A 27,137-nucleotide genomic window follows, 5' to 3' on the forward strand; every position below is an offset into this window, starting at 1 on the left:
TCATTTGGGTTAAAATGCTTCAGATGATAACAGAGAAAACATTGAATTTGGTATTGAAATTACCAAAGTCCTTATTTAAACATCATTAATTTATCTCTATTTTACTTCTGTAATTTAGGTGTTGAATTTCAGTGTGATATAATCACAAATGCTGACTTTATGCTTTTAGATCGGTGGTGACTCAACACAAAATTACTGGGGGGTAATTAAATACACTGTCAGATTTGTGTGGACAGCAAGCAGTTGAGCTGCTTTTAAAAATACATGTTTTAAATGCAGGAGATGAAAATATTTTTCATTTTACATTGAAAAGACAAATAGCAACCAGAAAAGTGTTTAAATTCACAATTTCACTCACTTTTTTCCTGATTTGTGCTGGTAATGAGTTACTGGTAACCACAATGGGGACAGGGGCAGCGGCCACCCTTGCACTGTCTGAGGGTCCTGTTTTTAGGATTATTGAAGGATCCAGGGATGTTTGAGGGGGAACTGAACCTGGCTAGGCAGCTGGCAGGTTTCAGAGCATGGTCCCAGTGCTCTGTGCCCTTTGGTGTCACACCAGTCCCCCAGGGGCTAGACTTTCCAGAGCAGTGAGGTCAGTGAGATCTGTGAATTCAGCTGTGTTCGAGGTGACACAGGCACAGGAGGCCAGGCAGGGCTCAAAGTGCTTTTAGCTGGTTTAGTTTGCAACTGCTTAACTTCTCAGCATGCTTTTAATAATATTTTGATATAAGTATTTGTGCTTGTCTAGGTACACAAATATTTGGGTTAGAAAGATGCATAAATAGAAATATGAGTATTTGTATAAACACAGATATGTGCAGGCACTGAGAAAGCTGCTTTATAAAAGTGTTATTTACACACCAAATTTATGTATTCATTAAGCACCAACTTTTAATTCCACTACAATTTTAATCTCTCCTGTGGGTTGAAGGGAACAGCAGCCGGGGGGGGGCCAGGGTGTCCCCATGGCAGAGAACCCGTCAGCAGGGACCCCACTGGAGGGTGCTGCAGCCTAAGGAAACTGGGAATTGTGTGTCCTGCAGGATCATAAACTACTGCTTTACAGGCTATTTTATTCTTCTAAGCAGTTCTAGGATATTATTTTATTTATTTTTAGTGTGTGTTTAAGTAATTTTGGAGACTCCCAGGGATAGGTAGCACTCGCCTATATCCAAGTAAATAAGTTGTCAGTTACCTAAGAGAAATTTGTATAGGTATTAACTCTTACATTTATAGGAGAGGCTTGAGCATCCACATTTTTTTCCTTGATTATCTCAGTTTAATTAAAACCCCAACATTAATTATAACTCCATTCGATATTTGTTTATTCAAAGGAAATAACATCTGGGATGTGCTGGAGCCCAGGTCTGCATCAGGGAAATCTGTGCTTGATGCACCAGCTTGTATTGTGTACTGGAATACTTTAGGAATTCAGCTGCACATGCCCAAGCACACATTCCATCAATCCTAAATGAACTCTGGGGGTTACATCCCAGCACTGATATATCCAGCCCAAAGGCTTTCTGGCTCAGGGTGCAACCCCTGAGCCCCTGCAGGTCATCAGAAGGAGACCTGTCCCTCGGGCTGGAATTACCCAGGACATGATGCTGTTGAGTTTCAGATGAGAGTTTTCTGTTACCTGTTTTTTGTTGCCTACAATCCCCTGTCCTTTTGCACCCCCTGGGCTGCCCCAGCCCAGCCACCGCTCTGTGAGACGTGGACACGGACCAGGCCATGCCCTTTACAGCTAAATGTGGTTACCAAATGTGATATTCTGTGTGTGCGTGTGAGTGGGCCCACACTGGGAGGGTGGAGAGCACAGAGCCTGCCCTCGAAAGTGTCTGAGGGGAAGGAGTGTTTGCCAATCACTGCCACACAATATCTTCCGTAAATAAATTCCTTCTGATAAATGCACACAAAGTGCTGCCTCTTACCAACCTGGACTGACTGACACAGATAGAATTGGAAAGACCAAACTAGATCTTGTGCCCCTTCTTAAACACTCCCTCCCTGGAGAAGGGTCACACCTGAATGGGATCCATTTTGACTCATGGCTGTAAAGGTTTCCTACTAGTAACAGAAGATGTTGCTGTAATTACAGTTTAATTACTTCAATCTGAATTAAAGCGTTGAAAATATTAATATTAAATTATTATTTTCAATGTTTTCAGTGATAGAAGGATGGAAAGAAGAACATGGCAGGGGGTTGGAATGAGATTATCTTTCAGGACCCTTCCAGTCCAAGCTAGTCTGTATTCCATGATTTTGACAACAGATAGCAGGTGCAGTGGGATGGGGGCCATTTCCCCAGTGGGAGCCCACAGAGCTCCAGGGGGGCCACCTCCTTCAGCACTGGTTCAGGTTCTGTCCATATGAGCTTCTGTTTCGTAGATAATTCCTTTTCTTTAAATCACATTATATATTGATCTGTCGAACAATAATCAAATTGTTCTGTGTTCCTGGTGTACTCCAGCTGTCAGCAGAGGTTGGGGTTTTTTCGAGGTCAGCAGCACATCCTTCCAGAGAGGATCCACAGGGGAGATGAGGAGCTACTGGAGCTGAAATTCCCTGTAAGGCTTCATCAGCAACCCCGTGTGTGTGAGCTCCTGCATTCTGGAAGGGGCTGGAAATTACTTCCCTCACAGGAGCCCTAATGAGCTGCATCATTAGAATGCTAATTGGCAAATCTTTGCTGTGCAGGGTGACCCCAAACATCTTTGTTTAAAGTGAAGTGTAGGGGAAATTCAGGCCATCAAGGAGACTCCCACTGAGCAAAGGCATTCCTGGGAAGGCAAGAGAAGAATTGGCTCAAAAGCTTTTACTCCCTTTTACTGTGCTGTAAATCCTGTGGATTTCTTGTTCTCAGTGAAGAGCAAGATTGGGCTCAGCAATAATGAAGAGATTTCCAGTGGGTTAATAATTGTCAATTTATATAAAAGCTTAGAGTGTCTCCTTGCTTTGTGTTTCTGGTTCGCTGTCTCAGGGACTGCTCCAGACTGAAATGCACAGAAATGACAATGTCAGTCTGAATTTATGGATGAGACGGGATGAGATGGAGGCCCTGGGGCAGGAGGAACATTGCTGGTGCTGAAGGACAGCTAAGCCAGGTCTGAGGCAGGGCTGGAGCTCATCCCAGAGCTCTGGGCTGTGTAGAGCCTGCTCCTTTCTGGTTTGCCAAATCCCACAGGAAAACACTTTGTCACCGACTTGCTGGGGTTTTGGTTCTAAGCCAGACATCTGGTTTATTGCAGCAGGAACTTTTGGTTGTGCTTCCTGGGCAGGTTCAGAGAGGGCAGGACCTGGAACCAGCCTTTCTTTTATCCTCTCTATGACCAAGCAGCCCCATTCCTGTGTTGTTTTAGGGATATCACACACAGCACAGAATCACAGACTGGTTTGGGTTGGAAAGGACCTTAAAGCTCATCTTGTTCCACCCCCTGCCATGGGCAGAGACACCTTCCACTAGACCAGATTGCTCCAAGCCCCATCTAACCTGGCCTTGAATGATTCACAGGGTATTCTTGTGTTTGTGGGAAGTAAAGAAGAGCTTTTTCAGAGTGCAAACATCCTGCAAATTTGTGCCCAGCAGCAGCAATTTGGTGTCCTGTCTGCCTCCCCTCAAGACACCAGTGCCTTCCATCCTTAGCTTTCTCTTAGAAAGAAAACTCAGCCTAACTCTATACAGAGCTGAGACTGGCAGGGTAAAAGCCTGGTCCTCAAAGCTGGTTTAAAGATAATCATTCATTTTATCCTTCATTCCCCAAGCAGAGCAGGTTCAATTCTCATCACATCTGAAGAGTTCTCCCCCTTAATTTAGGTCTTGCTGAGTTCTCATAAATAATAAGGACATGTATTTTCGTAATGTACCAAACTCAGTGTTAGCCTGAAGAATTAATTAGCTGGAAAATCTATTATAAAGAGAGCTTAAAAAGCTTAAAAATTGCACTATGTTTGTAAATTCATGTGTTTGTGTACACTCCCCTATGTATTTATACAATTACATTTTCACGTGCACAGTGTTCATTTGCCAGACATGCAGAGGTCAAAGCCTTTGGGGAAGTTGTTATACTGATATGTAATGTCAAAGGAATTAGAAATGTATCTTTCTGAGCATCCTGTAGCAAAAGTTACCAGGAACCTTTTCTTGGCTCCTATCAGGAACCTCACCCTTTCACTTCTGATAAAGCCAAAATGCACAACAAAACATCTAAATTTTATCTGTAGGATCAAATTTTGAACAGAAATGCAAATTACCAGATTAAAAAAATTTTTTTATGAGTTCACAGTGCTGATGGTACAAATTTTTGTAAAGTCATGGTCTTTATTCCTAAAGATTTCATACAATAGTTCTAGAAAAGTGGTGCAGCTGTTTGATAGTGTCATGTGGATCAGCATCAACTCGATCACCCTTATGGTCCCTTCCAACTTGAGACATTCCATGGTTCTGTAATCTCCTGGATATTATCTGTCCTTCCAATGCTGATGTAAGATCATATACAGAAGCATAAAAAACTATTGTGAAGATTTTTGGTTGAGATATATTGGGAAGAGTCCCAAATCTGAAGATTTTTGGTTGGATAATTACATGAGAATAAGAAATATTTGACTTACTCTTGAGCATTATTAGTTATTGGGATTTTGTGTTGTCAAGTCTTAAACTTCTGTTTTTCTGAGTTTGGTCTGGTTTGATAAAGACACATAAAGGCAGGGTGGCTGCTGCCCAGCCCCACCGAAGTAACTGTGCCAAATCCTTCCAGTAAGTTACTAATTCCTGTGGAATGAAAAGGGACAGGTGGCAGAGGGACCATGTTCACCTGTGGTTCTCCTGGAGTCACTGTCCAAACACAATAAAGTGTCAGACAGATGTTGTAGGTCAGACTGTGTCCTGGGGGGAAAACCTTGCAGCAGCTAATCCTGCTGGGTAGGGATCTGGGGCTCCTGGGGTGCCCAGCTGGGTTGTGGGGAGGGGACAGCCCAGCTGTGAGGTGGACTGGGAGCAGGACAGCTCCATCCTGACCACACTGGAGAGGTTCATGCACAGGTGGCTGTGTCTGCCACAAACCTGTGCTGTGTGTAGGGTTTGGGTGTCTCTGTGTTCCACTAAAATCAATTTTTCTTCATGGAGCAGCTCTTCAGTGCAGACAAGGAGGGGGCTGGGGTGCCCAGTGATGTGCCTGCACTTCCAGGTCAGCAAAAATCCCAGAGAAACCTCCCCCAGGAAAGGAGAACATGTCCAAGTAACTAAGACTATCCTGGTCTCATGCAGATCTGTAGAGGCAGACAAAGGAAATTCTGTTCTGTCAATGGCTTTCTGAAGACACATTGCCCCAGGGGGCACTTTCCTCCTTGTTATAAACCAGAATGTTATAAACAGCCTGGGGATACAGCAAATGGATGAGAGGAGTGTTAGGATGGCTGTCACGGACAGAGCAGCCCGCGTTGGCAGCGCTGGGATGTCGTGGAACTAAAGGGATTGTAAAATACTCACCCACCATCAAATCAAAGCCACTTTTCACCCTGTGCTGATTATACTGAGTGAGTGACTGTAGGATTCTGGGGGCTGTACATTTATAATGTACCAGATCTCTGAGAGTGTTAATTGCAGCTGTGTTTCCTAAACCCTCCATACTAAGGAAGGCAAGAGAAGGATGTTCCAGTGGGATTGAGCAGTGCCATCACCCAGAGGCCCAGGGTTCCTGCTGGGGAACACTCTTGTGTGCCTTTTCCCCAGGAGCAAGTAATGGGGAGGCTGAGGTGTTATCCTGCTTTAGTGCTGCATTTTCAGCTTGCCTGCGTGCCCATCCTGCTGAACTGTCCTGTGCCAGAGCTGCAGCTCCTCCCTCCCTGTGCCCAGGGGTCTGTGATAGGAATAATGCTGGAGAGTGACCATTCTCGACAGGGTGTGATGCTTTATTATTTCTCAGAGCTGTTTTTTTATTTGTTTCCACTGCCCTTCAGAGCTGATGTGCAGAACAGGTGAACCAGGGGGTGGTTTATTCCCTTCTGTGTTGTGTAATTATGGCTTCACGCTGTAGGGGAGACCTGGCCATGGATTTAGCATTGGAGCATATGTTTTGGAAGAGACCAGAAGTCATGAGAAGGGCAGTGGTTACGGCCTCAAGGCTGCCAGAGCTCAAAGAGCATTTGGACAACATTCTCAAGGACAGGGTGGGACTTTGAGGTGTCCTGAGCAGGGCCAGGAGTTGGACTGGATGGTCCTTGTGAGTCCCTTCCAACTCAGGGTATTCCATGATGCTGTGATTGTGTGACACCTGCACGTGAGCAGGTCTGGACAGGGAGGGCTGCTGGAGGTGAGCCTGGAGAGGTGCCATCCCACCATCCCACTCCCCCTGCCCCAGGACCTCCGGCGCGCCGGTTGCTGCCACCAACCTGCTCCTGTTCCCGCAGGTCCATTGGGAAAGGACAGAAAATCCATCCCCATCTGCCCAGGCTGAGTGGAGCTGAATGGCTGCTTTGTCTGCAGTTCTCCTGGGAGCCCCTCAAACACCACATTCCTGATCCCAGCTGCCCCTGGAGACACTCCCAGCCCAAGGATTTATGTCCTGAGGGTCGTTCCAGCCCTTCCAGCTGTGGCAGCAGATGGACACAGGTGCCATAAGGGATTCCAGTCATGAATTCGCTGCCCAGGCCTTACAAACAGAGATTTCTCTAAGGCTTAACTGACAGTGACATTTATAAAATCCCCATTATTGCAAATAGAGAAGACAAATATTTTAAATTAGAATCCCAGAATGGTTTTTGTTGGAAGGGACCTTAAAACGCATCTCATTCTACTCCCAGACATGGGCAGGGACACCTTCCACTGTCTCACAAGCCCTGTCCAACCTGGCCTTGGACACTGCCAGGGATGGGGCAGCCACAGCTTCTCTTTCTTCTTCTCTTATTTTATTTAGTTGGAAAACAAATTGATGCTGTTTATGTGTGTAAAAAATAGGGATATTGCCCAGCATTTTATGTATTACACAACATGTATATTTTATAGCTATTGTATGTGTTTTCCATCACCATAATGACTGTCTTCCAAGAGATTTGTCTTTTAAAAAGACATTTTAATATGATTTACAAATTACATGAAAAGTATATATAAGTGTATCACATTCACTCATACGCACCATGTACCCAAATGAAATACCCCTGATAATTAGGGGATGATACCAGCAATTAACCTAAACCAGGTTTCTAAAGGACAAAACTAACAGTTTTCAGTGCAGAATCAGCCATTTTTGTGAAAGCAATGCAGAGTTAAAATAGATCCATTTAACCTGTTCTGGTGGGAGTACAAGAACCAGGGCTGTGCTCACACATGCTGCTTTTTAGGTGGGGTAGGAGTCATTTAATAGTTTTAATTATAAATGTTCTGCCCATTCTTTGTTATACACTGCTTCGAAGTCCAACATGAAAAGAAAATGCCGTAGGCTTCTGTGCACATACATTTGTGTGTGCAAAATGAGTAGTATCAAGATTTTATCACAAATAAATGATTTGTAATGGAAGGAAACAGCTTTTTAAAGCCCCGCTATCAAGCCTCAAGGGACCAGCACTATTTTATCCTGTAGCAGAAGCAGTTTATAGCGTGTCTGTGTCAGAATTCCTCCTGTCTTCATTGGCAAGGGACAGGTAAAGCCTGATTGTGGTGACAGAGTCCCCGACATTCTGATTGCAGTGCAGGAGGGCGATGCCAGAAACCCAGCTCTGCCCTACCTGTGGGTTGCTTATGGCACAAAACTGTGTAGAAAAGTGACCAGAAATGGTTAAAACTCAGCTGTGCTGCTTGTTCCTGTTAGTCCCGACCTGGCAGAGCAGTGGTGGAGGTGAGGGGCACAGGCTCCAGCAGTGCCTGACATCCTCAGCCCAGCTCCAGCCTCCCCCCAGGCCCTGGAGATGCTGGAAAGCTTCGGGGGCCCAGGAAGGGCATTTCAGATTCCAGGCCATAAATATTAATGAGGTGAAGTGCTTTTATGCTTGTGGGCAGTTTCTGCTAAGCTCACAGGGTTTGTCAGCATAAATGGGTCCGGTCAGTAATTTTCCTTCCATTGGTAGATATGACAGTCTTAAGGCAGGAAAACCCCAGAATTTTCCAAGTCAGTATGGTCAGAAACAAAGCACACCATTGGATATGTTCACTGGGATGTCCTGCAAAACAGTGCTCTTAGCTTTAGTAACCCACTGACAATGAAGGGCTGCTGATTGCTGAGATTCTCGGAGCCAGTTACCCTTCCTCCTGCCACAAAAGCCATGGCTGTGTGGCCTCAAATGCAGTCAGAATCTGAATTTTTGCAGAGACTAATTTTCACTAAGTAGATAATTACCTGAGTGGTCTTCACCCCCTCATCCTGCTCACACAGGCAGGTGTTAGCAAAAATCACATCAGGTGCATTGAGTCCAAGCTGGGGTTGCAGGTGTAATTTCTGTAAGTATGGAAAGATCCGTAACTATTAGTACCCTGATCTTTATCTGCTGTAAACCCCCATAACTTCGTAGGTCCCAAGCTGGATTCCAAATTGCGTTCCAAGCTCCACCACTGCCACCACTGGTGGGCTCAGCCACTGCCACCAGCCCCTTGCTGGGGCACACGGATGGCAAGAGTGTAGAAATGGGATTTCCAGCTCAGGGTGATGTGTTTAAACAAACCCAGCAAATCCCCTTAGCACCAGTTATAAAGAAAGAAACATATATATGTATATTTATATACATATGCCTCCTTCCATTGCAGCCTTGCTAAGAGGCTGTGCTGATGAAGGTGATCATTCTCCATTGGGAAATGTAGTGACAGGACAAGGAGTAATGGGTTCAAACTGAAAGAGGGAAATTTAGGTTGGTTGTACAGAAGAAACTCTTCCCTGTGAGAGTGGTGGGGCCCTGGCACAGGTTGCCCAGAGAAGCTGTGGCTGCCCTTGGATCCCTAGAATTGTTCAAAGCCAGGCTGGATGGGGCTTGGAGCAACCTGGGATAGTGGAAGGTGTCCCAGCCCATGGCAGGGGGTGCAATGAGGTGAGTTTTAAGGTCCCTTCCAGCCCAACTCAGTCTGGGATTCTATGATTCCTCTCCCATATGAAATGTGACCCATAATCTTTGAGGAATTGCATTCCTGCACTGCTCTATCCAGCAAAGCTGCCGTTTTCCACAAGCTGTGAACGCTCAGATGCACAAATATTAGTGCTCCGTCCATTACCATTTCTGAAAGGCTTTTGTCCCATTTGTACAGCTTTCTGTTAAAAAAATCCCTCTTTGGCAGGAGATTGCGGGGTGAGAGAATGGTAACTGTGCCTTTTATCTGAGGCACGGCCAGCCCCGGGCAGCCCCGGGCGCACTGAGTGACATTTGAAGTGGCAGCGCCGCAGTCCCAGCGCAGACACCACATCTGCCTTCACCCAAACCCGTTGTGACGGCCTCGCCGTGCCCGGCGCTGCCACCCCGGTGCCATGAGCAGTGACAGAGCCGGGCATAAAGCAAAGTGGCATCTGGAAAAGCCGGTGTTACTCTTGGTTTCTCTTAAGTTCTGTGTCTTTTCAGGAATTGCTTCTGAGAATTCTTGGGGTGTTACTGTCCCCCTGTGAGCAGTGTGTCCCTGTCTAGGGCCTACTGGGGAGGGACGAAAGGGCCACCTGACCTCCAGGACCTGGTGTGGTGAAAGGTGTCCCTGCCCATGGCAGGGGGTGGAATGAGGTGAGCTTTAAGGTCCCTTCCAGCCCAACCCAGTCTGGGATTCTCTGACCTGCTGGCCGAGTAGGCAGGGAAGGGTTAATTCATTCCCTGCACAGTGCGGGGGCTGTGCTGGGGAGGGGGGATTCAGCTGCTAGTGAGGTCTGGGGGGAGAAGAGACATGGAAAGGGGGATGGAGAAGGGTCAGGGAATGGGGGGTTCTCTCCTTTCTAGTCATTGGCTGAACTGTTCTGCTTCCCATGTGTCTGCCCCAGAAATTCCCTTTCCATCTGGCAGTGGTCTTGTAGCTGAGTGTGAAATAGAGAACACAGAGATAGGTCCAAGGAGGTGCACAGGAAGGGTCAGGGCAGCTGCAGGACCACCCTCCCACCTATGGGCACCACGTCCTTTGTGCTATCTCTCCTCACCTGAGGAGGTGGAATTTGGCTCCATGGTTATCAGCTTGTTCTGTCAGAGCTTGTCAGATGAGGCAAACTTTAAATTCTTCATTCATCACTATCATCACAATATTCTGAGTGTTACCCAAAACTGTTAGGGGAGTGTTGATTAAGGAAAATGAATTATATGATATCTATGGCACAGCCTAGAGAAAACAGTACATTTAACATTTAATAAATGACCTCTTTTTTTTTCAGGGAAAATCCAGCAATTGGCTAAGCCTGTGCCAACTTAGACTTAACTGAGAGCTGCTTAACACAACGCAGCACAGCCCATGGAATGGAACTGAAAATCCCATGTGGGGGAGAGGAGCCCAGCTGTAGTTAATTGCTGTGTTTATTTTGTTCTGTAGGTACCTGCACTGCTTCCAAAGCTTGGCTGGAGTTTGTAAAGCTACGAAGAAAACCCCTTGATACTAAAATTCTAAACCCTCTCCCCACACTTGTACACTGACCACCTCTTTTAACCCAGCACAGGGAGCTCAGCTATGGAAACGGAGTAAGTTGTTCAAATGTGATATTGGTACTGGATGGATGCAACGTTTTAAGGCAAAGGTTGTGGATTTTGATATCAGCAAATGATTATATTATGGAATTAATTTAACAAACTCCAATTCTACCAGATCCTGATACCAGTGCTGGGATTCCAGGATGAGCTGCATTTTTGCTTCTGCATTTCTCACCTAAAACAGGTCCATTTTGAGTTCTACTGAAACACTTCATGTCTTAAAATATTGTATTTACTGGAAGCCCTGCAGGTGATGGTTGAGGTGTGTGTTAGGAAGTGACTTGGGTCCATCACATGGCTCTTCACTCAGGCTGTGCTCTTGCCTGTTGTGTGTTTCTGTCTCAAGTATCAGTTCTGTTTTCCCATTAACTTGACTTCCTTAATCCTGGGGGTTTTAATTACAAAGCCAACTGTACAGGACAGATCTGTGTGTAAATAAGGGATTGTGCTTATCTATATGTCAATGTAAATATGTAAGAAGATTTGTACATAGGAAAGAAAAAATGGCTCCAAGAATGTTTTCGGAACTGTTTGCTCTGTATAAATGCACAGAGGGGATTGACATCCATGTGCTCCCTGACTCCACAGGAAGGGATTCCGCTGGGTTCTTGGTCTCTGTCTGTGACCCCTCTGGGCTCTGTGTGATGAGTTTGTTCGATCAGTCCCTGGCCGTGGCTTGGGGCCGAGCTGGAGCCGGTGCTGTCCATGAGATGAGCTGTGCCAGGTCTCAGCTGCTCCTTCCTCACCTCTGGCTCTGGTGCATCTTCTAAAACGCGGTCTCCAAGCCACAGGACCACGGTGAGGGGACAGTGCCCTCACCTGGGGGGTTCCTGCAGCCCCTCGGTGCGGGTGTACAGCAGCAGGAGGAGGGGGGGCCACCCCTTCACCCCAAACCCACCGCCATGTGTGTGTCAGGCCTGGACTTCTTGTTCAAGCTGTTTGAGGATGTGGCTGTTATTTCCAGTATTCTGCTTTATAATATCTGTAGCCTTCAGTGATTCCTTGAGTGCCTTACACGGCTTGTGAACTGAATTCCTGACCAGGAAGAGACAATGCCCCTGAACCGGCACCAGCTCCTTGGCCCCGGCAGCGTGTGTGTGCACAGGAACAGGTTTAGCTTCGACTCAGGAAATCGCCCTGTGAATACGTGTATTAAACCCTGTATGATGTGTTGTACAGTTTATAAAAAGGGATTATTGTAAACTTATGCAAAACATTAACGCGGAGAAAATGGAGTTTTTTGGTCCCCTGGCCGGTGTGACCTGTGTCCTCTAATCCAACCCCAAAATCATATCCAAAATACAGAACATTGGGTTCAGTGCTGCAACAGCCCAAAACCAGGGGCTGGAGCGATTGAGTACAGAATTTTACACATATTTTTGTATCGTGATTCCTATGATATATATGGACAGACTTTCTATTCCTTTGTAAAATACATAAATTATTGTCAACTTTTAATAAAAAGATCTGTTTTAAACCTTCAAATTGGATTAATTGGTTTGGGGCTGAGGCGATGGGGAAGGTGGACTGCGACACTGGCGGCACTGGGGCACCGGGAGATGGCCAGTGGGAGGGCCGGGGGGGCCTTCGGGGGGCCAACCGCGCTGTCTCTGCCGTCACTGGCGCTGGGAGATGTCACCTCCCGGTCGTTCGTGGTGATGGGCACGGGTGGATGGGCACCAGGAGGGGCGGGGGGGTCCCTGGGCGGCTCTTAACGCAGCGCTGGGCTCTTCTCCCCAGGGCGAGCCGGCTGCGGGAGCGCAGTGGCACCGGCACCGGGGGAACGCGGGGGTCCCGGGCCCATGTCGGGGCGGCAGGAGGAGGCTCTGCCCGCCTGCTTTGCGGGGCTGGGTGCGGGCAGCCCGCGGCCGCGGCAGAAGCGCGGCGGGATGTTCTGCAGCGTGGAGGATGCGTTCGACAACAAGACTCTGAACTTCGCCTCGCTCGCTGCCTCCGGAACAGGGACACCCGTCGGGGGCCACCGCCGCGACACCGACCCGAGACCCAGCCCCGACCCGAGACCCAGCCCCGACACGAGACCCAGCCCGGACACTGACCCCCGCCCCGTCGCCGCCGCGCCGCTCCCGAGAGCCGCCGCCCCGGCGGAGCTGCGCGACGGCTGCCGGCAGGTACCGGGGCTGCGCCGGGACAGGGGCTAGGGCACCTCCCAGAGCCACCTCGGCCGAGACCCCGCAGGGAAGGCGAGCGGGAGCCCCATTCGGTCCCGTTTCCTCCTGTCCCGTCCGGTCCCGTCCCGTTTCTTCCCATCCCATCCCATCCCGTCCCTTCCCGTCCCGTTCCAAACCCGCCGGTCCGCGGGAGCCCCGCGCCGGGACGAGGCGCTGGGACGAGCCCGGCGAGCGGGGTTTGTGCGGCGTTCGGTCCGAGGGCGCCGAGCGGTCGCTTCTCCCTCGGGAGACAGAACTGTCACAGGCCCCGCCAGCCCCGGGACCGGCGGGGGCTGCGGGACCGGCCCGGCCCCGCTTGGTCCCGCTCGGCCCCCGCAATCCCCGGCTCCGTCCGCGGCTCCGGGAGTGCGGCCGGGGCGGGCGGGGGGCGCGCACGTAGGCGGGGACGCGCAGCCGCGGGCACGCGCACGAGCCCCGCACACCCTCGGCGGCGGCGGCGGCGAGGAGATGTCGCACCAGGGCAAGAAGAGCGCGACCCGCACCACGGTGAGGGGCTCCCGTGCGGGGCGCGGGGTGCGAGACCCCCGGAGGCTGCGAGCCGGGGCGGGGGGCTGCGGGTCCCCCCGGCCGGCGGAGATGGAGCGGGGCGGGCGGTCCCCGCACCCCGGGCAGCGCCGGCGGTCCTGCTGCCCCCCAGGGTGGGCGCCCGGCGGTGCCGGCCCCTGCCCGGGGTGGTCGCGCCGTGCGGGTCCCCCGCCCCGCCGCTCCTTTGTTGCCGGCCCGGCCGGACCCGGCGCTTTGTCCCGGGGCCGCCCCGGGGGGACAAAGGCGGGCGCGCCCCTCGGTGCGGCCGCGGGGCTGCCCCGCCGCCGACACGGCTTCCCTTCGGCGCTGGGGAGGGAAATGTGCTTGGAAGTGCTTTTATCGCGGAACGGGCTTGGGGAGCGTGAGCATCTTTCCGCCGTGTCCCTGCTCCCCGCACGGATCCCGCCGCCCCAGCCCGGGGGTCCCCGCCCGCACCCCCCGGTCTCCCCGCGGCTCTCCCGGCGCTGCCGCTCGTTCGGAGCCGCGGGCGCTCCCCGGCCGGGCTGTGTGGGAGGGATTTCCCTCCTCCCGGCGCCAGCACTTCCCAGCAGGAGTCGGGAAAAATCCCTCGATAGTGATGCCTTGTTTTGTTTTTTCCACTCCTGCTGGCTCGTGGCAGAGCTCCCTTGGGAAAATCCCCGTGGGTACGGGAGCCGGGGACCAGCCGCGTTACTGGGCTGGGGGAGCAGATCCTGGGTGTGGGGGGCTGTTGTGGGGGTGAAGATGGGATGAGTGTGAGGATGGGGATGGGGGGAGGTTGAGGATGTGAATGAGATGAGGATGAGAATGGGGTGAGGATGAGGATGGGGGGAGGATGAGGCTGGAGTGAAGATGGGGATGGGGGAGAGGATGAGGGACGGAGTGAGGATAGGGGTGGGCATGGGGTGAAGATGAGCCCCACAAGGGGAGGGAGGGGCCGTCAGGCTCTCTGTGGGGCAGCAACACTAAGGCTTCTTTGATTGATGTTATGGGACAAGGGAAAACAATAAAGACACGATAAATCTTTGATAGTTCAAAAAACGCAACATAATTCTTTAATTTATTTTTTTTTAAGACAGCAGATTTTTTTTAAACAACCCCCAAATGTTTCCAGGCAGTTTTTCATCTGCTGTGTGGTGCAGCATCTCCAGACTGTGCTGCCACGTGCTCGGGATTCCCTCGGCTGGTTTTGTGCCCAGGCCATGCTCTTTGTGTTGCTTATTTCAGCCTTGTTGATAGCTTTTTTAGCAACACCAGAGAGCAGGAAAGGAATCCTCTGAAATTAGGTTGCAGCTCCACACTGACATCAGCGCTGCTGCTTCCTAAATTTTCTAGTTAAAGATTCTGGGTAAAGATTCTGCAAATCTGACAACTGTGCCAGTGTCTGGCTTTGAAGTGAGGCGAGTCCTCGAGGCTTTATCTGCATCCAGACTGTGAAAACTAATGAATGGCAATAAATTACCAGGTTAATGAGATGCACTGAGAAGTCTCTGTACCCAGAGCTGAGAGAGGAGGCAGGAACACAGCTAAGAGACGTGGCTCAGCCCTTGGAGCTGGGGGTACTGGTGCTCCCTCTGCTCCCCTGTCTCCTTGAGGGATCTGTGCTCCTCCAAATGACAAATTTATGTGTTTCCCTTTGCAAATGCAGTTGTAGAGTAGTCTGCATAGTCACTATAATGGTGTGATTGCAGGGAAAATATTAAGTCCTAGACTTAATAAAGCTCAGAATGAGTAAAGTGGCATCTAAATAAAGGAATCTTTAAAATAATATGGTTTTTTCCCATTAGAGTGACCAGCTTCTAATCAAAGGAGGAAAAATTGTCAACGATGATCAGTCATTTTATGCAGACGTTTACGTGGAGGACGGTTTAATAAAGTAAGTTAAAAATTTATATTCGGTAATGTAATTTCTTAGAATGATACAGTGCTGTGAGATTTGAACAAGGTTCCTTCCCATCATTTTTCTCTTGGAAATCTGTTCCCTTTTCAAAAAAAAAGGTAGCTTTTTAGAGTAGTATCAAGAAAGAGCTACACTGGTGTAGTTCTGCAGCTGGAAAGACTTCCAAAGCACCGGCAGCCTGAGGAGAACCCGGCCTTGCAGACGGAAGTTTTTTTGGCATCTTCACTTCAAAGTTGTTGCCAGTTAACAGGAGATCTTGATTTCCTTTTCAGACAAATCGGAGAAAACCTGATTGTCCCTGGTGGCACCAGGACAGTGGATGCCTATGGGCAGCTGGTGATGCCAGGGGGCATCGACGCCCACACGCGACTGCAGGCACCGGTGCTGGGGCTGAGCTCGGCTGACGGCTTCTCCCAGGGCACCAAGGCAGCGCTGGCAGGAGGCACCACCATGATCAGTAAGGGGGAGCACATTCCAACAAGGCTTCTAAGCAGAACGTTGTCTAGCAAAATACACCAGGCCTGGAACCACTGCAGAGATATTTACCCTCGTAGCACAGAAATGTTAATTTCTGCTGGAGAAATCAAAGCACTACGAACCCAATTAAAGGTGTTATGTGCCTTCCAGAACCTGCTTCCCTTGCTGCACACATGTATTAAAAATACATGGCCACTCCTGGCTCACCTTATCAGAGAACTGAACAGAAGAACACTTTAAACACCTTTTAATATGTTTTGAACAGCTTTGCAAGTGTGTTTTTTGAGTTTCTCAGCTCTGAGCATGGGTTCCTTTTTTGTGTTAATGTAAAATAATTTTGACCTCTGTTTTGTTCCTGTTCTGGTCCCAGGAACCACTGTAGTATGTGACTGCAGGACCAGTCTTGACAGTCCTGGCATAGCTCCCTACTGACCCCACAGCCAGTGCTGCAGGAAATAGGAGGAGAGCTGAGGGATGTGATGGGCAGTGGGCGCTACCCTTGGGAAATGCCCCAGAGCACAAGTATGTGAGGACATGGGCTGGTCACCAGCCACTCCCACTGCTGTGCTGGGTGAAAAGAAGGCAGAGTAGCCATAACTTGGAGTTTGCTTGTTCCATTTATATCACTTTTTCTGGGAAATTCATTACCCATCGTGTTTAACCAGCGCTATAAAATGAACTGGTGTTGCAATGGCCCCTTCTCATAGCAGCAGGTCTCCCACAGGGACCTGTGGTGCCCCTGGGTGCCCCCTGCCCCTCCCTAACACTGTGCAGTGTCTCCCCAGTTGACCACGTGTGCCTGGACACCGGGACCAGCCTCGTGGCCGCCTTTGAGCAGTGGCGCGGCCACGCCGACGGCCAGGCCTGCTGCGACTACGGCCTGCACGTGGACATCCCGCGCTGGCATGAGAGCCTGAGGGAGGAGCTGGAGGCCCTGGTGAAGGACAAGGGTAAGGGCAGGGGGAGCCGTGGGCAGCAGTAACCCCCAAACCCACAGCGGGGTCACCGCAGGGCCATGGGGTGAGTGGTGATGTCACTGCTGCTCCACCTGGTCCCAGGAGTGGAGGGGACATGGAGGGAATCATCCTTCCTGAGGAGATGGGACCGCCCCGTCCTTGGCCATCTTGGCACCAGGTTCCTGCTGTAACATCTGGGTTGTGTACCCTCACCTTCGGGCAGTTGGCAGCCTGGTCATGGAAAGGGATTTTGGAAACTAAAGGGATGGGGTCAGGCACCCCAGTCTGGACTGCCTGACGTACAAAAAAATGTTTAAATAAAAACCTCCAGGATGGGGCTTGGTGAACAAAACTCAACTTCAGGCATTCCGTAGAGGCTCCGTTTGGCCTGTAATTCCTGCACATCCTGAGGTATCCACAGGACGTGTTTTGCTGGAAAGCAGGCCACACAGCAGGGATTCATGCATTCATTAATACACATTGCCATGTTTGGGACTACATTTTCCTTCAGATATGCTAATGTGGGGCTAAATGACTTCAGTGTAATTTGTAGTCTTGCAAGCAAGGGTTTAATTGGCCAATTACCATAGAAATTCGCAGTGAATTTCCTATTAAAATGCAGAGTGGCTGAAGTAATGGAGCTATTCCAAGCTTGGAATACACATGAAATACATTTTATTTGTCATCTGATCGTAGTTTTGTATTAGTTGTTGCCTCAATATAAAATATAGCAGCAATTCATAGAATCAAAGGATGATTTGGGCTGGAAGGGACCTTAAATCTCATCTCATTGCACCCCCTGCCATGGGCAGGGACATTTTCCACTATCCCAGGTTGCTCCAAGCCCCATCCAACCTGGCCTTAAACACTTCCAGGGATGGGGCAGCCACAGCTTCTCTGGGCAACCTGTGCCAGAGCCTCACCACCCTCACAGGGAAGGATTTCTTCCCAATATCCTGTTCAGCCCTGCCCTCTGTCAGTGGGAAGCCATTCCCTGTGTCCTGTCACTGCAGGCCCTTGCCCAAAGTTGAGAATAAATCATAGGCTGAAGCCACCACTGGAGGAAAACCCAGCCTGGGAGCAAGGCAGCTGACTGTGCATTTGGATACAGTCACAGAGGGCACCTGAACCTAGACAGGGACCACGGGGTTTTCTTTTTTTTTGGTTCAGATGCACCTAAAGATAGGGGTTTATTGTCTTTCACAGCTCCCAAGCTTTGGGGTCAGTTCTTGTGGGGACATTTCTCACTTCAGCCCTTGGTCTTGGTTTGCTTCCAGTCTAACCCTCTCCAGCACAACCCCTCGGTTCAGCCATCCCTGCTCAGCCCATACCAGGTCAATGAGTTCTCAGTGGGACAACAACCACATGTCATTTTCTTTTCTCAAGGTGTGAACTCCTTCCTGGTGTTCATGGCTTACAAGGACAAGCTGCAGTGCACTGATGCCCAGGTAGGACAGCGGCATCCAGGGAAGGTCACTACCCTCACCCTGAGCATGGGTAGGGATGGATCTGACATTGGGAACTCACTGTGTCTTTGCAGATGTACGAGATCTTCTGCATCATTCGAGACCTGGGGGCCATTGCCCAAGTGCACGCGGAGAACGGAGACATCATCGAGGAGGTACCGTGTTTGTGTCCACTGAGACTGTAGAGGCACCAGGGCACCACAACCAGGGCACCACAACCAGAGCACCAGGCAGAGGAATCCCTGCCCCTGACCCTGCAGTGTGAGCTGGTGCCCCAAAGCCTTGGAGGGAAGGGGCTGGTGGGACCCTGTGTGGAAATGTGTGCAGGCAGAGGAATGTGCAGGAGGATCGGGGTCTCCCGTGGAATCATCAGCATCCTCATGGATGCTCACATGCACGTGGGTTCCAGCACAGGAATCTGTACGGTTCCCAGCAGGCGGTTTGGGGGTTCCTAAGGGATGAGTGACTGCCTTAAGTGATGCTTTATCATATTATCTGTGTTGTTTAGAAATCTGGGGCACTTGGGAAGTTCAGGAGGTTTGAAGATTTTGCTATAACACTCATGACACTTGTCAGTCCTTAAATCCACCCCTGGCACTTGGGAACTCCTTAGTGTCCGAGCCTCTGCTCATGGGCATTATTTTTCTTTTTTACCCATAGAAAAGACAATCCTGGCTCCAGCCTGCAGTCAGATACACAAGGAGGAGTTAGACTGGCAATTCCTTCAGATCACAGGCACACCAGTGTTCAGTCTGGTGTGGGAGGAAGGTTAAACTGAAAGCTGAATCCAATCCTTCAAAGGGGCTTATTTGAACAAACAGGATAGAGGCTAATTCCCATCTCCCGGGATTTTATCTGAGAAACCTGTTCCTCATCTCACTGTGGAGCATAAAATGACCCCAGGCAGTTCAGTAACTGCAGCAGAATTTCTGTAAACTGCCAGCCAGTGTGGTGACACTGGAACCCTGGGGACAAATTCAGAGATCTGTGACCAGAATACAGAGAAATAAACATCCTCTAAGAGGGTCCTTTAGAGGATCCTGTGGGATCTGCTCCATGGTGTTGGATAATGTCCTTGCATTAGTGCCAGCTGAGTGGGAGGTTACATGATACACAACAGCACAGAGGGACAGGGTGAGGGGTGGGCTGGACATCTGCGTTCAGGTGCCACGTGAGTGACCTGGGACATCCCAGAGCTCATCCCATCATCTGTCACCACAGGTGCCCTTTCCTCTGTGCCACGTGGTGAAGTGCACAGGGACAGGGAATGCTCGGGAGAGGTGGCACTTGCTGCACCCCACTGACAGGCTCTGTGTCCGTCTGTCCCCTCAGTGGGCTCCTGAGCTGCTCCAGGCAGGCCCAGGTGTGCAGGAAGCCCCTCTCCCTTTGCTGTAGCTGTACATCAGAGCTCTGACAGCCTTGAGGTTAGCAGTGATGGGTGTGAATCCTCCTCCTCCAGAACTGTGGGTTTGAGGGGTGGAAAGGTCCAGAGGTGCTGTTGGGACACAGCAGTTCCCATCCAGGAATGTTTCCCCAGCACAGGAACGGTCTCTGGGAGTCGTATGTGGGGTGTTCCAAGAACATGGTGCTACCTGGGCAGGTTCATGAATGTCCCTCAGCCCCTCAGGTGCCTCTGTGTCCCGTGGTGCTCTGGATGGGCTGTGCCCATCACTGACTGCTCTTTCCTTCCTCCTCAACCATCCAGGAGCAGAAGAGGCTGCTGGAGCTGGGGATTACGGGGCCAGAGGGGCACGTCCTGAGCCGCCCCGAGGAGGTAACACTGCCAGCCCTCCCACTGAGCTCCCGGTCCCACCGTGCAGAGGCCCTGAGACACCTGTGCCACGTTCTTGTCCCCACAGGTGGAGGCAGAGGCCGTGTACCGAGCCATCACCATCGCCAGGCAGGCCAACTGCCCCCTCTACATCACCAAAGTCATGAGCAGGGGCGCCGCTGATGTCCTGGCCCAGGCAAAGAGGAAAGGTAAAGCTGGTCTGTGTTAGCTAATTGAGCCTCTAAATCCAGCCAGGAATCTCACTGTAACTTCGAGGGCTGATCGCTGTTATCACCCAAGCTCTCTCGTGCCCTGGGAGCTGAATCTCAGGAGCTGGTTTCCCTGGAAGGATATACCAGAGTTAATTGCTTGGAGCTGGGAAGATTGGAGGGGATGTGCTCCAAACTGTGACACATGAGAAACAGGGAGTAATTCACTTGTGAACATTTGTCATGAACTTAATGAAAAGGAGATCTGGAGCAAGATCCAAATTCTGACTAGGGGCGGAGTGGGAAGGGCTGGGAGTGATTCTGTGGGGAGCAGGGTGAAAGAGGGGGCACAGCCACCTCTCTCCCAGCCTGGCAGCTGCCAGAGGGATGTGGGTTTAGTTTAAAGGAAGGCTTGTAGGAACATGTGTCTAGTGTAAGGAGAGAACAGGCACATCCAGAACTTGCTTTGACAGCATTTCCCAGTCATCTGAGATAATCTAAAGGATTAATGTGATTCTGAAATACTGGGAATGCTGAAATAAGTGGAACTGTCGTGTGTCATTACCGTGTCCATGTCTGTGCTGTGTGAGAGGCCCGTGGGATGTGGTGTAATTGCCCTCATTCCCGATTGCTCCACAGGCACAGTGGTGTTCGGGGAACCCATCACTGCCAGCCTGGGCACCGATGGATCTCACTACTGGAGCAAAAATTGGGCCAAAGCTGCCGCCTTTGTCACGTCCCCCCCCATCAGCCCCGACCCCTCCACGCCAGATCACCTCACCACTCTCCTGTCCAGGTGAGTCCCGTGTCATGGGTGCCTGAGCATACCTGCTCTGACTGCTTCCAGCCTGGATCCATCCTGATGCCATTTCCAGCAGTGGCACTGCCCATGGAGCCCAAAAAGCCGTGGGTGCCCTTCCTAGTCTGCTGGGAGAGGGGGGATATCCTGGCCAGGGAGGTGGCTTGGCACCAAAAGTGCTCCCTGTGACCCTGCCCTGTCCTTCCCCCAGCGGGGACCTGCAGGTCACTGGCAGTGCCCACTGCACCTTCACCACTGCACAGAAGGCCGTGGGCAAGGACAACTTCACCCTCATCCCCGAGGGCACCAACGGCATCGAGGAGCGGATGTCGATCATCTGGGAGAAGTGTGTGGTAGGTGCTGGAAGAGCGAAGGTGGGGTGTGAACACACGTGAGCTGTGCCTGTGCTCGGGGCTGTCACAGCCTCCTGAATTCAGACCAGCTGGGAGGGTGACACCGTCTAGACACAACTTCAGAGAGCTGCTGCTGAGAGACTGTGACACACAAATCCTTCACAGTGTCTACCTTAAATTTCAGGAAAAACGTATCTCTTGTATCCTTTAGCCCACAGGGACAAGGCTCAGCTCCCCCCTTTCCCCTGTAACCACACCCTGAGGCAGTGCAGACTCTCACACCACATGGGCACATGGGTGGGTCCAGCAGTTCCTCCCGTCATGGGGAGGGACTGTGCCTGTGGTGGGCACAGGGCCATCTCCATCTGTGATCCTTCCTCCCTGCTCCTTCCCAGGTCCCTGGGAAGATGGATGAGAATGATTTCGTAGCAGTGACCAGCACCAACGCTGCCAAGATCTTCAACTGCTACCCTAGGAAGGGGCGCATCGCTGTGGGCGCTGATGCAGACTTGGTCGTGTGGAATCCCAAGGCTACTAAAATCATCTCAGCAAAAACCCACAATTTGGTAAAATATTTTTAAAATTATTTCCTGGAGCTGGGTTTAGAATCAGAAGAGAGCTGGACAGCAATGCATGTCCTCAGAAAGGTCAGATCGTTCAGCAAGCGAGGAGCTCTCTGTGTGAGTAAAGTGATGAAGGACCTTGCATTTGCTTTTAACATACAAGGAAAATATCCTTTGGTTGCTGTAGAGGGTGGCATTGGTACTGAGCGACCACTCTGAGGCAGGGAAATCTTAAGGTCAGTGTATTCTCTGTGGATTAGAAAAAGGTAAGCGCTGAACTTGGTTTAAGTATTGAACTATTGTTATAGTTTGAGTGGTTTTAGGGTTTAGTTTCTCCATTCCAATTTGCTTCAGCTCATCCCATTGGAACTTTTTATTCGGAATATGAAAGCTTAGTTAGTTCCGACTAATGGTGCATGAGGAGCTGTGTACAGAAATGGGGGGATTGTTGGCTGTCATCTCCTCCTCTTAAATCCTACCGGGACTGAACATCGGGTTTTGGTTTTTCCAGAACGTGGAGTACAACATATTTGAGGGCACTGAGTGCCACGGGGTCCCGACCGTGGTCATCAGCCAGGGAAGAGTTGTCCTTGAAGATGGAAACCTGTGTGTCACCCAGGGGTTGGGTCGCTTCATTCCTAGAAAGACGTTCCCAGATTTTGTTTATAAAAGGATAAAGGCAAGAAACAGGGTAAGGAGAGTTTTATTTGCCATAATCCTGTATTTTCACCACAGTGTCTTTACATTAGTGTGTTCAGGTCACTGTGATGGCAAACCTGCAACAGCAATAGGAATATTATTAATGTTATTTCTTTCTAGGCCTTGGAAGTCTGTGTGTTGTCATGTAACTGCTGTGGTGTGGGGCCTGGCACCTCAATCAATAATTCCTAGTGCAGTATTAGAGCTCATAATGCCAGTTTTATTAGTATCATTTGCCTATTATAATGTTAGAAAGCAAAAATACAACTTATAGCAAAGGGGTTTTTTTGTTTATTGAGGTAGAGGGAGGAATTCCTCTCCTACTTGTGCTAGAGAAGTTTCTGTTACTGTGTTCCCAGTGTTTGCTCTGCAGTGAGGTGTGTAGGTTCCGTAGGTACTGGAAATACAGTAGGATAAATCCTCCTGTGTGCTGGCACAGCTTTTTAAGGAGACGCAAAGACATGCAAATATGCAAAAAGCTTCTTAACAGCTCTGCCCTCCTTCCCTTTTCCCTGTGCTATTGCAGGCAGTTCCATACTGCATCCTAGATGAAGGCACAGCAGGACTCAGTTACTTACCACTTATCTGCAGAGGCAGGACCCCCATCTCTGGGGTGCCTGAGGGTGCCTGGAGTCAGGGCAGGATGGGGATGGGGCTGTGCCAGCTCCCTGCAGGACGGGAATGGGACCCAGAGACGCCCCATCCCTGGAAGTCTCCAAGGCCAGGTTGAAAGCCTCTTTAAGACCATCCAGTCCAACCATCCCTCAGCACTGCCAAGACCACCACTAACCCACGTCCCCAAGTGCCACATCCATACAGCTTTTAAATCCCTCCAGGGATGGGGACTCCACCCCTGCCCTGGGCAGCTGAACAGCCCTTTCCATCAAGAAATTTTCCCTATTATCCAACAGGACCCTCCCCGGCACAGTGTCAGGCCATTCCCTCTTGCCCCGTACCTGTCCCTACTTATGCCTGACCCCTGTGCTCACTCTCCCCCCACAGCTGGCCGAGGTCCATGGCGTTCCCAGAGGGATGTATGACGGGCCGGTCCATGAGGTGCCAGCGAGTGTCAGGGCCGCAGCGCCCACGGCCACGTCGCGCCTCACGCCTGGCGCTGGCAAAGCCCCGGCTGTCCCTGTGCGCAACCTGCACCAGTCGGGGTTCAGCCTCTCCGGTAGGTGGGGGGCCCAGGGACTGGTTTGGGTGGATGTGAGCGGCCAGGCAAGGCTGGGAAATAGAAACTGCGTTTCTGCTCAGTGAAAAGCAATTTGTCCTGTGGCAGCAGCCGAGGGCCCGAGTGCAGCACCGATAGATCTGGAATATTTTACAGTACTTGTGTCAAGGCACAAAGCCCGGCAGGGGCTGCGAGGCTGCTCCATGGAGAGTGGAAGCTGCAACCATGGGCGGGGGAGGATGAGGCTGGAGGTGATGGAGTCACCACAGCCCTGCCTGGGTCCATGGGATGCTGCCGTGGCTGTTGGTGGGTTGGGACTTCAGCCCCAGCTGCAACTCAGGGGTTGGAAGTGGCTGGGTTTGTAAAGATCAGCCAAATAACTCCATCTCCAGGAATCAGAATAGTAATCCCTCTGGTCTTTCCTCGTGAGCAGGCAGTGACTCAGCATCGTTCATCCTGCAGAAACCTGCCCAGCAGCTGTCGGGAGCTTGGAAAGCCAATGCTCTGCCCTAAAATGACTTCCATATTATTTTTTTAGCTGACTGGATCAGGTGGATCCCATGTTGTTTGGTAAATGTACACAGTCCCACATTTTATTATATACAAACTTTATTTACAAGAAAGCCATTTATAACATTTTCCAGAAAGACACAATACAGAATTAAGAAGTTCAGTCAAATACAGCCATTCCTAAGGGTACTATGATAGCAGAGTGTCCAAAATGATATATGGTGAAATTGCTGGTATTTCCACACTGTGTGGTGTGTGCATTTAAAATGGGACTCCCCTCGTTTGCTGTCCCCCAGGGTCGCAGGCAGATGACCACATTGCCCGGCGCACGGCACAGAAGATCATGGCCCCGCCGGGCGGGAGGTCCAACATCACCTCGCTGTCCTGATGCTGTCCCTGTGCCACCGTCGTGCCAGTCCCTGCCACTGCCACCACCGGGGTCCCACCGGGGCCAGGCCAGCCGGGAAGGGGACGGTGGGTGCCCTCTGTGCAGGGTGACAATGAGCAAGTGCTTGTCAGCTGTCCCAGCCCTTCCCTCGTAGGTAGAAAGTAGAGTGACCCCCGAGGTAGGACTCCCAGCCTGGATTGTCCCATCAGTATTCCTTCAGTAGCTGCTTGGAAAGCCCTTCCCCGTGCATGTGGCACCATGATGTCCCCAGGGCAGCGGGCTCAGCCCTGCTGGGCTGGCTGGGGGCCAGGGCAGAAATGAAGGCACATCCTGGCTGGATCACGCTCCTTTCCAGCAGCATCCACTGCCCGTTCTCATCGAAGAACTTCCAACCGATGAGCACTTCCATGGTTTCCATACAGTCAGTCAGAACCTGCCTGTCCACAGTGCTCCAGAGCAGCCTTGGCCGTACTCCTGGAGCCACTGTCACCACACCCGTGAGCCACTCTCGTCCGTTTGTCTGTCTGTCCCTCGCTGATCACAGCTCCAGGGGCAGGTGCAGGCCCCTTGTCCCAGGGCAGAGCGGTGCTGGCTCTCTGGAACCCGGCCATGCCGTGGGCATGTGTCCTTCTGTCAGCCTTGTTTTTACAGATTATTTATACAGTTTCTCAAGAACTGAGTGTGGGTCCAGTACCCAATACCAGGGCTCGTTTGGAGGTTGGGTTCATATGGCACACTCTTTTATAAAGGCTATTATAACCTGCTTATTAGATTTAAAGGTGTGTACATAGAGTGAACCTCTGGTCACAGAGCCATGCATGTACCTCCAGGAACAGCTTTCTGTTCCTGTCTGCTCCTTGCTTGGAATAAAGTTGGTTGGAAACCGTAAAATGGTGGCAGTGGTTGATCCTCCCGAGTCTATTTTTGTGTTTTCTTCCTTTGGGTTTTTCTGTGTGGAGATTGTACGATCCAGTCCTGACTTGCAGGTTACTGTGCTCCCCTTGGACAAAGGGAGAGGCTCCTCATCCGCTGTGTGGGCCCCAGGCAGAATCCCACCCTTCTCCTCAGCCATTCCGCTCACCCAGGGTGAGCTCAGCCAGGCTCGGGGCCGCACAGCCGCCTGACCCCAAACCCCTCTGGTTTGCAGATGAACCCACAGCACTGGGAGTGGGGGCTGGTTTGTCCCACTAAGTCAACTCTGCTCCCAGTGCCGGTGAGACGCCAGCTCAGTGAGATTCCGTGACATGTCTGTGAGATGCCAGTTTCCCTCAGGCAGTGTCAGGCTTTGGTCTCCAGCTCTGTCAGAGCAGGGAACAAGAAAGGGAAGAGGGCTGTGGAAGCACAAGCAAACATCTACTCCATGGGTTGGAGCTGGAATCGCACGTATGGTGGCTCCATGAGTTCGGTAGGAATGAATGTTTTATTATCTGAACCCCCAAACATAAACCAGAGAGCGATTTATTTTTTGGTGGGGTTTTTTTGATTATCTGATCTGACCTACATCTCACAGCTTAATGCTGCAGTAGGTTCTGCAGCAAACACATGGGAATGCATTTATTCGTATGTTTTATATTTAGTTTTAACTTATTTGATTTCATTTGTTTGTTTTCTGATTTCTCCTGCAATTGCACCAAGACAATTAACATCTAGTGGAAGATATCCCTGCCTGTGGCAGGGGGTAGGAATAGATGAGCTTTAAAGTCCCTTTCAACCCAAATGATTTATGACTCTATGATCTATTTTCTTTCTAAATAGACTTAAAATTGTGGCAGTAGGAACTCTATAAGGAATAGGAAAGATAGAAGTTACAGTCTGCTGGCAGTGACCTCCCCACCTCCTCAATATGCAGGGGGTGAAAGGGACACCCCAGCACTCTCAGCTTGGTAGCACTTAACAAAAGTTCTGTGGTCTCTGTCCTGGAAATATCCCTTTTCCCACAGTTGGGCTGGTTAGTGCCAGCTCCCAGAGATGCCATTGCCTCTCCCACCATCACCTGGTTTTGTTCCCTCCACCCGCTGTGCCAGTCCAGGGCCCAAATCCCACCATCCCTTCCCTTCGGAGGGAGCGTTTGCATTTATTCCCTCTGTCAGGGAGCTGTTGGAGCTGGCACAGCTGCCCCAGCCTACTCCTAATGCAGGGGTCGGAGCCAGGAGCATCTCTGCAGCTCTCCCAGTGCCAGGAGATGCTGAGCTGAGCTCCACAGCCGCCTGCTAATGGAGCCAGAGCCTCCAGGAAACAAACCCCTCCATGGCACCAACACAGTCTGGCCCTAATTCCTTTGGACAGCTTTCCTGCAGGCTCTAGGTCAGGGATGCTGGGGAGACGCTCCATGCCCTTGACCGAGGGCACATCTCCAGCTCTGCGGCACCGCAGCTGCGACAGAGGAGCCCTAAATCTCTGCACTTGTTCCTGGAGTGGGGATGGACCTCTGGATTCCCTGCAGGACAACAGTGCTCCTGAGGGACAGAATCAGCTGGCAGAGGCACTAAACTATTCCTACATTTATCCCAAATTATCCCTGCCTGTCCATGTCCCTGCAGCTTTTTT

General features: G+C 50.8%; 2 protein-coding genes across 13 annotated transcripts in view; both read left to right on the plus strand.

Annotated features, from left to right (window-relative positions):
* The window catches only part of JAKMIP3 (Janus kinase and microtubule interacting protein 3), a 69,111-nt gene extending 57,038 nt beyond the window's left edge, over window positions 1–12,073 (plus strand). For all 12 annotated transcript variants that reach the window (XM_017809204.1, XM_017809210.1, XM_017809211.1 and 9 more), the window contains one exon: window positions 10,478–12,073. The gene's annotated coding sequence lies outside the window, so the exon portion shown is untranslated. The remainder of the gene's footprint in view (window positions 1–10,477) is intronic.
* A 1,140-nt stretch (window positions 12,074–13,213) lies between these two features.
* Window positions 13,214–25,403, plus strand: DPYSL4 (dihydropyrimidinase like 4). The gene is made up of 14 exons (XM_017809222.1): window positions 13,214–13,307; window positions 15,113–15,201; window positions 15,498–15,682; window positions 16,488–16,652; window positions 18,045–18,106; window positions 18,199–18,279; window positions 19,830–19,898; window positions 19,984–20,104; window positions 20,744–20,900; window positions 21,115–21,256; window positions 21,652–21,822; window positions 22,331–22,510; window positions 23,521–23,692; window positions 24,499–25,403. The coding sequence occupies exons 1-14, from the start codon at window positions 13,269–13,271 to the stop codon at window positions 24,588–24,590; spliced, it is 1,725 nt and encodes a 574-aa protein (XP_017664711.1). The 5' UTR covers window positions 13,214–13,268; the 3' UTR covers window positions 24,591–25,403.
* The last annotated feature ends 1,734 nt before the right edge of the window (window positions 25,404–27,137 follow it).

The sequence above is a fragment of the Lepidothrix coronata genome, unplaced genomic scaffold, assembly GCF_001604755.1.
Source record: "Lepidothrix coronata isolate B3197 unplaced genomic scaffold, Lepidothrix_coronata-1.0 Scaffold25, whole genome shotgun sequence".
Taxonomy (NCBI): domain Eukaryota; kingdom Metazoa; phylum Chordata; class Aves; order Passeriformes; family Pipridae; genus Lepidothrix; species Lepidothrix coronata.

What these genes read in the sequence shown, in the direction of transcription:
- DPYSL4 (XM_017809222.1), top strand. Translation starts at nt 13,269, where the DNA reads ATGTCGCACCAGGGCAAGAAGAGCGCGACCCGCACCACG. An exon ending in AGGAGGCACCACCATGATCA is followed by an intron (nt 15,683 to 16,487) that starts GTAAGGGGGAGC and finishes GTGTCTCCCCAG; the next exon opens with TTGACCACGTGTGCCTGGAC. An exon ending in TCATCTGGGAGAAGTGTGTG is followed by an intron (nt 21,257 to 21,651) that starts GTAGGTGCTGGA and finishes GCTCCTTCCCAG; the next exon opens with GTCCCTGGGAAGATGGATGA.